Source organism: Lottia gigantea, assembly GCF_000327385.1.
Source record: "Lottia gigantea unplaced genomic scaffold LOTGIsca_8, whole genome shotgun sequence".
Classification (NCBI taxonomy): domain Eukaryota; kingdom Metazoa; phylum Mollusca; class Gastropoda; family Lottiidae; genus Lottia; species Lottia gigantea.
In genome coordinates, this window is record NW_008710662.1 from 3,616,809 (window position 1) to 3,627,854 (window position 11,046).

Genomic DNA, 11,046 nt, shown 5'->3' on the forward strand with positions numbered 1-11,046 from the left:
GTAAACAGAAATATATATATAGGAATAAAAACTTTACATCGTAGAATTGTAAGAATCACATTGTAGCTTGTTAGAGTGCACATTGCATTGTAGCTTGTTATAGTGCACATTGCATTGTAGCTAGTTATAGTGCACATTGCATTGTAGCTAGTTATAGTGCACATTGCATTGTAGCTAGTTATAGTGCACATTGCATTGTAGCTTGTTAGAGTGCACATTGCATTGTAGCTAGTTATAGTGCACATTGCATTGTAGCTAGTTATAGTGCACATTGCATTGTAGCTTGTTAGAGTGCAAATTGCATTGTAGCTTGTTATAGTGCACATTGCATTGTAGCTAGTTATAGTGCACATTGCATTGTAGCTAGTTAGAGTGCAAATTGCATTGTAGCTAGTTATAGTGCAAATTGCATTGTAGCTAGTTATAGTGCACATTGCATTGTAGCTTGTTAGAGTGCAAATTGCATTGTAGCTAGTTATAGTGCAAATTGCATTGTAGCTAGTTATAGTGCACATTGCATTGTAGCTTGTTAGAGTGCACATTGCATTGTAGCTTGTTAGAGTGCAAATTGCATTGTAGCTTGTTATAGTGCAAATTGCATTGTAGCTAGTTATAGTGCAAATTGCATTGTAGCTAGTTATTATTCAATTCAAATTCCAGATTGTTGTTCAATTCAAATTTCACATCGTGAATAAAAACCAATAACTGACTCCTAACTGTCAAAATGCATGTAACTAGAAAATTTAATAAAATAAAAAATCAACTATAATGAATATGCGTGAAAAGAAAAGTTGAAGTAAAAACCTTGAACCAGTCCTACTGTTACATTCTAAAAAAAATTTCTAGAAATGTCATGCTAACTGGAAATTATTTTTGTTTAGACTTTTAAGTTTAGCCAAGTCAAAAACAGAAACGCAATAATTGCAAAACAAGAAATTTGGTAACTTCTTTGGCATAAACACAGTTACTGGTATATCGGTATATATTTATTAAAGCAAGTTTGACTGTAGAATTTATTTTAGGAATAAATGTACACAATTAAATCTATGTTATCTTAAACACAGTATACAAGATACATATTGAAGAGTAAAATGATAAAACCATTGTACCATCTTTGTATAGTAAAGGTTATGTCAGAAAAACATGTCAAAGTGTGCTTCATCACTTGGTTTTATTTACTTTAAAATGCAATGGCGTTGTTGTATGAGCCATGATTATTGAATTGAAGTCCAATTTATACATGTGAAATCAATATTGGTCGAATGATACCTCAAATGGTCCATGTGTCTGAGCAAAGTAAGAATTTGTTTTAAATTTTGTGCATTATTTTTATAAGAATTGGAATAGCAGCATGAAAATAGTTCTGGTAGTCTTGGAATGTCTTGTGTTTATAACAGTATAAACATGAGCACATATTATGTCTTTAAAATTTGTTTTTACAGTGGACAATTTTTAGCCAAATTTGTGATATGTTTCTTTTCAATATAAACTTAAAAAAATCACATTTTTATGAAAACAAAGACATTGTAAGACTAGTATTACTATATGGTGATATTCTAATTCTTTGACAAAATATAAGAAAAATTTAAAAGTCATAGATAAAGATATTAGAATACCTGAACTAAATAATAGTAGATTTATTGTGCACTTATTTTGCACTTTTACTTTCATATGCAATTGAATTTAATGCAGTCAGGTTATGTTCTAATTCTAGACTCATTGAATAAGATACACAGCCAGGTTAGTGAGGTGTGTGGTTCCTTATAAAAATAAAATGTCTTCATTTGATAGTGTCACCATTGAAATATTCTCATAAAGAACATCAATTATTTGACAAAGTTTATAATGGAAGCTTTTTTGAAAGAGAAAAGTTCTGGACCAATTCATCTCTAATTTTATTGTCCACTTGCACTTTTACTTTCATATGCTTTTGCTTTTTGCTTTATAGTGCAGTTAGGTTAAGTTCTAAATTTAGACTCATTGTCTAAGATACACAGCGGGATTTGTGAAGGAGTGTGGATCCTTGTAAATAAAAAATTTCCATAATACATTGAGATCAATTAATAGTGTCACCATTGAAATATTCTGATAAAAAACATTATTTGACAAAGTTGATAGTGGAAGCTTTTGTGAAAGATAAAGGTTCTGGAGCAAGTCATCTCTAATTTTAGCCAATCAATATCAGTGTTCAGGCAACCTACCTAGTTTTTAACCAATCAGAATTCAGCTCCAAACTTGACATGACCTTTCATATTATTTGCTAATACAGTACAAGGTTAAGGTTGTTATTGTTTTATATATTTGAGAATCACTTGAACGAATTCAGAAACCTAAAATTCCTGGAGCTATGAACAGTAAAAACTAAGGAAATAGATTCTAATTAATATTAATATTATTATGATTATACTTGATAATATGAAGTTAATAGCAGATGAAGCTTGTCTTTGTTGTCAGGTAAATCTATTCATTTACCTTAAATCATACTGCATCTTCACCTCATTATTTATGCATGTTATGCACAAAATTATGCACTTTAAATACACAAGAGAAAAATTTAAATTTGTATGTAAACACATGATAAGACATTTAACAGCTTTTTAAAGCCACTCAATTTCAATCATGCATAGACATTTTAAATAGCTACTTAATACCTCTAAAATAGGCCTATAGATAAAAAGAGAAAAAAAAAGAAAAGAATTTATACTGAGATCAACTTTTAATTTTTTTTTATTTTTTCCATTGATTCATCAAAATTATCATCATAAAAGTCATCATAAAATTTTGAATGGTGTTAAAAAGCAAACATACATTATTTTAAGCTGAAGATTCGTGATAATTCAATTAACTTTATGGTGTAAATGTGTTAAGATGGGTTTAAAAAAAAGTCAAGATTCCTTAACGATGAAATAAACAAGGAGGCTACTTCTTGGCAAAATTGTCCACATTGCATTGCCAATAAGGAGCTTAAATTAAATTTCATTTCATTGATTCATTTAGAATTAACATAAACAACAATAATTATTGTCAAGTTAACAATGATTTTTTCATCACTAATCATTCTGTCGTTAGGGTGTGGTCCGTGGGTGCTGGGCCCCAGCAAGTGAGAATTAAGCCCAAGCAAAATCAGCACAAAAGAGATTGGTTCATTTACAGTGTCTTTGTACAAAAGGATTTTGATAGGTTTTTGGCACCCCAAAATTGTCGGAAATAAGTTCTCCGGGGCTTTAATTCTTGAAATTTTCAGATTCAAAATCTGAGCCCCAGCACCAATTCATTCCTGGCGATGGGGCTGTCCCTAATGAAGGCTATTTCATGAGTTTAATGTCCAGTTATTGTCATATTGTAGACAAACGAGCAGCTGTGACCTTTTGTTCAGGACCAGTTTGACTGTCCAATTTGTTAAAATCTTTCACCCTATTAACTCTGAAGTCATTATCAAAGAGTAAAAGAGGAAACATATCTTTATATATCCTTTTCAATGACATTTCGTGATTTCTATGCTTCATACATTGTCCCCTGAAACTATGCTCAAGATTATGTGTCATGAAGACTTTTCTATGCCTTGCATTTATTATCATATCATTAATAAGCATAAGGTAAAGAACAGTAGTCTAGAAATTTCATTATATAAAATATTGGTAGTCTTTGATAAGATTACTAAAAATGTTATATGTCATTAAAAAGCTTTTAAAAGTAAAAAAGTAATAAATAAGTGATCAACATCTGACAAAAGCATGGAGCAGAGGTCACTATCTTTTTGTGGGGGCTACTTTACACAATTTTTTTTGTCTGATTTTTTCCTGTTAAAACTTACTAGGTTTGTTCCAGAAACTGACAAAGTTTACTGTCAATATTGACTTAATTTTCTTTTAATGAATATATTAACAGTGCTTAAGTAGGCAACTTAGATTATTATTAGGCATTGGTGTTACACAGAAGTTGTTATTAGGAACACAGAAGTTGTTATTAGGATCATTGCTAATCACTTGGAATTAAAAGCTTAACAGAGAATTTTAATACGAGGCAAATCTAACTAATTAACCCTATACATCTACTATATGATGATTAAATTCTTTCAATTAGTCGTTGGCAACCATGAAATGCTCATTTTATAGTGCCGTGTAGATTTAATACTTTGAGTGAAACTTTTAAAGTGTTGGCAATTCTAACAGCGGAAAACTGGCATGTTATAATGGTGACCGTCTGCCAAGCAGTTGGACATGACGACAGTTCATAAGGAGACTGATTTAACCTTTAACACACATCCACGCCACTAACAATGTAAATTGTCACTTTATAGGATCGTTAAGAAAAATAATTCCGATCTTATGTAATTGCAGATTAATCTTTTTCGTTTTGTGTTGATATTAGTTACTAAACAGGCACCTGCTTTGATGACGTCAATGGGGCGTAAACTCCACTTGATTGACATATGTTAATATATTCACGGGTCATAGGTCAGGGAAGCCACAGTCAGCTGATATCTAACAAAGGAAGCCGACAGTCAGTTATCGTCTGCCCAGTGGAAAGGTCGTTCATTGGATAGAGAATGAAAATTTGCAAATAAAGGACTTTATAGTAAAATATTTTTTTTCAAAATGATACCTGTCGAGGATATTGCACCTAAAGAAGCCTTTATTCAAAGCGGATATTCAGTAAGTGTGACCTCGATCTATGGCTGTGGCTTGTACTCTTACGCTTGGCTTAGGTTAGGTAGGCTGTCAAACGAAATGAGACTTCGCATTTTGCTTATTTATCATCTATTTAAATTTTATTTCTTATGTAAATACATTGCAAAATAGGATAAATGAAATGGAAAACCAGAAGAGTTTCTTTTAGGCTAGTAGACTAAAGATACACGACAATCGAACAAATATTATGAATGACAGAAAAATTATCCTCCCGGTAGGCTTACGTCAAGAGTGTGCCGGTGACAATACTAGATAGACAAAATAATTAAGAATAGATCTATTATTCCTTTGAGAAGTAAATGGTTGTTATCTTATGAAATGATTAAAATATTTGGACACATTCAATGGTATCACCTTCTTTGTTTTTGGTATTTGATGGGGACAGAAAAGCATAGACCATTGAATTGCAAATACTGTAAACATTGATTTATCTTTCAGGTTGTCCCTGTATCCACAGACGATGAAAAAGTAAGTTGAATTATGTTTTTTTTTGCTTCCAATACTACATGATTGTTATTATCATGTAATTCTTTGGTAGAAGGAGGTGTGATTTGCATGCTGATGCAATACAAAGCCAATCACTTCTACTCTAGTATACATGATATGCTGATGAAATACATAATTTGTTTGTGTAGGGGTAAACCATAACAAATATTTATTGAAGTCATGTCATCCTGATTTTAAATTTTGATCGATCAGGTTCCATTAAAATGTATAGCTCATCTGATGCTGGAAGTGGAAAGTTTTCATCATGAATATTAAGTAATAAAGGAAGATAACTCTTCCAAGGTTATTTTCCATCAAGATAATCATTATTATTCTCTAAGGTCTGAAGAAGAAATTGAAAATTTTATTTTGAGGTGTTAGTTTGAATCTGAACCTGTTTAAGTTTAACTGTCAAACAGTTTGACCTTAAATCAACATTGATTGTTCTTTCTAAAGCTGTCTGACAGTTTCTAACTACATAGAGACATGATTGTATGAGATCTAAAAATAGCCTCATTGTATGATATTCATTGGTTGAGAGATGGGGATGTGATATTTTTAGTTAGGTGAAACCCTCAGCTGATCAACTATCTGGATTAAAATCGGCATTTTTGATTGAAAGATAATACTTTTAAATTGATATTACCTGCTAAATCAAATTATGACTTCATAAATTCAAAAGCAATTTAAGTATAAATTAAAATGTATGGAAAATTAATTCCATCGTGATAACTCACAACAACAATAATCAATGTGCTATAAATCTTTGACTTTTGTCATTGCAGACCAAGTTGCTTTTTATGGACGCTTTCATCCAGAATAACCGAGTACCTAATATTATACAGTTAATGTCCTATCATCCAGACTATCTTGATTGTTTCTTAAAGACCCAGCATTATCTTCTTCATGAGGATGGTCCATTACCATTTGATTATAGGCATTATATAGCCATAATGGTAAGTATGAGACAGTTTTTTCTCTGTGAAAATCAAAGTGGCTTCTTTAGCCCAAGTTATATTTGAATTTAACTGGCAAATGTTATGATTTGTTAAAACATTACTTTATTTGCTGTATAGAAATTTATAGAGAAAGTGTTAGATAAAAAGAACAAAACCAACACTTTAATATAAACATTTTCCCTTTGGCCAAATTCATTTCATCAGGTGTTAAATTATGTATAATTTATAATTTTATAGGCATGTGGTAGACATCAGTGTAGCTATCTTATCAAGCTGCAGGCACAAGAATTCTTATTGCATGGTGGAAATGCTGACTGGTTAAAAGGAATTGATTACATTCCTCAAAAATTGAAAGACTTCCTTGAAATAAACAAAATATTGGCTCACAGACCATGGTTAATTACAAAAGAACATGTTGAGGTAAAGAAAATTTTTTTTACTTGAAATGTATGGCTGAATGCATTTATGATATTATTTATCATAGACACATATTTAAAACAACAATACTTAAATGTTCCTATGTTTTATTTTTGTATCTTCTTTAAGATCACATAGGGTGTAACTGTGATTAATAACATGTTTCTGGTTGTGTTTTAATATTTCTACTATAACCTTAAAATAATGTGATAAATATTTTCTTTCTAGAAATTAATAACAGGCAAAAATCGCTGGAGTTTATCAGAATTGACCCATGCCATTATTTTATGCACACATTTCCATGCTCTTTCAACGTTTGTGTTTGGATGTGGACTAAATGATGAAATTGACTTTGCCAATGGTCACACTTTCTCACCAAGTTATGTAGATGATAATGATAATTATTCTAGTGATAGTTCAAATGATGTAAGTATTAGAATCATCAATAGATTTTTCTTATTTTCTCAAGTTTCCTTAAATTGAAATTATGGTATAAAGAAAAGTAAACTTTGGGGAACAACACAGTATAGAATAAACATTAATAAACTATGTTGGTTTAAATAAGAGATTTAAATTTTGTGTATTTAAAATAAAGATTGATTTCACTTCCTTTTTAAATGTTTTTCAGGAAAACATCAAGTGGCATTTTCATGACATAAAGTAAACTTTCTGTGTACTCTATGAAATGTCATTCTTATGATTCTTCCCTATAATAACATTAGAATTGTGACATTAATAATAATAATATTGTTCTATTCCAGTCTAAAGATGATGAGGGAAGTTTGCGAGCTTTAATGGCACGTATGAAAGAATTGAGTGAAAAGAAAGAGGAAGAAGAGCTTACTGTAGAAGAAAGATTAAAAGAATTTGCTAAAGTTGAAAGTTTAAGTGCTGAGAGTAAGTATTTCTTGATTGGGATTTTTTTAAGGCATAATAAGGCATAATAAAATTACAACATACATATTCATGTTTACATAAGAAATAAGTACATATAATATTAAAACAGAACTTTAAAAGTTCTCAGGAGTGTAACTTGTAACATGTTTCAGGTTCTGTTTAAATATTTCTCTACAAATGTTGTATTAAGCACTATCTAATTGTGACAATATTTTGTCAGTGTAAGAAATAAGTAATATTAGATGTGGTATTGATAATAAAATCATGATTGATATCTAAACAAAATGATTGTATTTTATATTTTAGTTGCCACCAGTCAAAAAATTCCATCTCCAAGTGCTGATGTACTGCGTTATGTTGAAGATCCAACATTTGCATACACTGATTTCGCTACAAGGGAGTCAGTTATGGAAATTCCCTCTTTTCGAGCTAATGAATATTCATGGGAAGAACATGGTTTTTCACTGGCTAATAGGTTATATAGTGATATTGGTTCATTACTTGATGATAAATTCAATATGGCCTACAATTTGACCTATTACACGTAAGTAGATTAATCAGTATTCAAGTTGTGTAATTATCTAATCTTGTTAATTGATTTACCAATAAATCACTTAAATATTAATGTTCAGCATGATTTTTTAAAGAGGCTATCTCAGATTGAAATAGAAATAATAATTTTTGTTGGTTAAAATGTATGGCACACTTACATAAAAATGATAGCACAAAAGTTTAAGTACATATGAGTCCACCCATTGACATTTTGAATCTGTTGTTTTAGGATGGGAGACAATACTCAAGTAGACACGTCCTCGTTTCGTAAAGCAATCTGGAGTTATATTCACACAATGTATGGAATCCGTCATGATGACTATAAATATGGTGAAGTAAATCAGTTATTAGAAAGAAATCTCAAAGCTTACATCAAAACAGTTACCTGCTATCCAGAACGATTAACAAAGAAAGATTATGATGGTGTAATGAGGGAGTTTAAACATTCAGAGAAGGTAAGTTACTAGAAGATACAATATATGTATTCACAATTTTTCAAAATGAAAACATGAATCTAAAAACTGTAACAGGATCACTGCATGAAATTCCATTTAAGGTTTTTCTATGTAAAATGATAATATGTTCATAATGTTCATTTATATTTTCAGGTACATGTTAATCTGATGTTATTAGAAGCCAGACTACAGGCTGAACTGTTATATGCATTGAGAGCCATAATGAAATACATGACGTGAATTTACGATAGAATATATAAATGTGTTTCTATCATAATGTCTTCATCATAAACCATGATGGTTGAGGAAAAGTCTAGCGAAGAATGATGTGAGGTGTATTTATATGGGAGAGAGTCAGTGATAGGACAATATGAATAGATATTATGTGGAGGTTATTATTATGTAATGTTATTACAGTGTTAAATCTAGTCAGTATAACCTCCTCATTACAGTGTTCTATCATTATATAGTTTGTTCAATCCATCCAAATTATGCCAGTTTGAACTGTTTATAATAATGTGTGTTACCTGTTAAAAGGACTATGATCCTAGCGACAAGGTATATCTGTGATAGATATTATAAGTACTACTGTCAAACGAGGCTTGGTGCATTATTTCATGTATAATTGTGATGTTTGATAGATGATGTATGGTTGTGAATATTTGAATGTATACATATAAAAGATTAAACCACATCCCAGTGGAGATAAACAGTGTACGGTGAACAATAGACTTCCAAACATTACAAACACCATCTTCCAATATCATATCATTAACAACTTAAAACTAGCTTTTGTTCACTTGCTTCTCTGTACTCTGTAAGTCACAACCATATTAAACACATCTTTCCTGTGTAATATATATTTAGTGCTATATAATATTCTGCATGTCCAACCAAATTTCAAATGAAATTGAACAATTTCTTGCCTTCACAGAAATTCATGACATCAAAATATTTTTGACAAAATAGAATCTTGTATGGGTTCACTTTGTTTGCAAATTTTTCTTGCTCTTTTTCCATTGTACCTTACAAATGTCTTGCCAAAGTTTGACTAATATAATTGAATACTACCTATTTTATGAGCATACCCGGACACAATTCTATAGCATGTAGAAAGTCTATTTTGTGATATTTGTGTATAATATTTTTTACTTGTTAACTGATGATTGTGGATAACTGTTGATGATTTACAGTTAACCGACCATTCCATTTAAAAAGGTTTTTAATTATTTTAATTATTTTTCTGCATGTGAATTTGATTTACAGTTGTCTAGTTCAGAACTATTTTTTCTATTTTGTGTTTCTATACAAGCTAAAATGTCTGCTGACATACTGGTTTTTCATGTTTTTTTTAGCCTGAGTTAAAATCAAAAAGGAGTTCTAGACTTGACTAGTCATCAGTATTGTAACAATGGAATACTAGAGAATAATTCATCATTTATTGTATGACTGTTATATAAAAAAAAAGTATAATTGTTTTAAATCTGATATTTTAAACTTGCACAAAATACCAACTTTGTTGAAGAATCTCTGCTTTCATTATATGTAGCAAATGTTATGTCTTTTGTATGTTATGTATTATTCCAATTGTTGCAGTTTATTTTCATTTCTGTTAATGAAATGCTAAGCATTTATTACTGTTATTTCCTTGTTAAAGTAATAAATATATTATTCTATTTGAATATGATTACTAATTGCAGAACAAATTTAAAAGTTCCATCTTGGCAATTAAAGGGACAGGTTCGCTATAAGTTTGACCAATCCTACCTTTGTCTCAGAAAAGGGAATTTGTAAAGCTAAGCTTATCAGTAATAGTGTCAAAAGTTCATTGTCAGAATTTGAAACTTTGTGTCCAGAATTATCTGTGTTTGAAAGATAAAAAGACTAGTCTTTTCTCGATACAAATAGAAAAGAATTTGCAAATTTGTATATTTCAAGATCCAAATCAGCTCCTGAAAATCTAGAACTTTGCCCTTAAGCAGTCTTGTCTAGACTTTTTGGTGCAAAATTTGAATGGAATTAAAACTCCTTTTTAAAGTTTTATGAAATGAATGAGACTGCTGAAGGTATCAATTTGATATTTTACGATATTGTGGATTTATTCAATCTGTGCAATGAATTTATATATATTATGATAAATATCAAAATGAAATTTGTTGTGACTCTATACTATAATAATCCTAGATTAGTAGAAATGAGGCATTATAAATGTGAAAAAAGACCCAATGAATATTGTTACAGTATTATAACATTTAACAATACCACATAATGATTTAAATCACAGTCAAACAGTTTTCTTATATTGTGATACATTGCTTTAATAAACTGAGAAAAATATATTTATTGTGATGTTTTGTTCATAAAGGGATTGGTTAGGGCAAAGTTCTATTAAGGTATGAAGTTAATATTATACGACTGGTTCAATAATTAGTAATGGGATAAACGTAGCAAAAATTATATTTGAAAGAGCCTCTAGCAAGAGGATTTTTCTTTTTATAATGGACAAGTTGTAACCCCAAATTGATCTTGCAAAATTTAAGTTCTTTAGGCATTATTTTCGAAACCTTAGGAAAGAGTCGGCAGCCTGCT

General features: G+C 30.2%; 1 protein-coding gene across 1 annotated transcript; it reads left to right on the forward strand.

Annotated features, from left to right (window-relative positions):
* Window positions 1–724: 724 nt before the first annotated feature.
* LOTGIDRAFT_155490 (hypothetical protein) lies at window positions 725–8,697 on the forward strand (the record flags this gene model as incomplete). Its single annotated transcript, XM_009067041.1, has 8 exons — window positions 725–730; window positions 5,963–6,133; window positions 6,374–6,556; window positions 6,782–6,979; window positions 7,276–7,450; window positions 7,757–7,994; window positions 8,232–8,457; window positions 8,611–8,697. 8 exons carry the CDS (start codon window positions 725–727, stop codon window positions 8,695–8,697), a joined length of 1,284 nt encoding a protein of 427 aa, XP_009065289.1.
* Window positions 8,698–11,046: the final 2,349 nt, after the last annotated feature.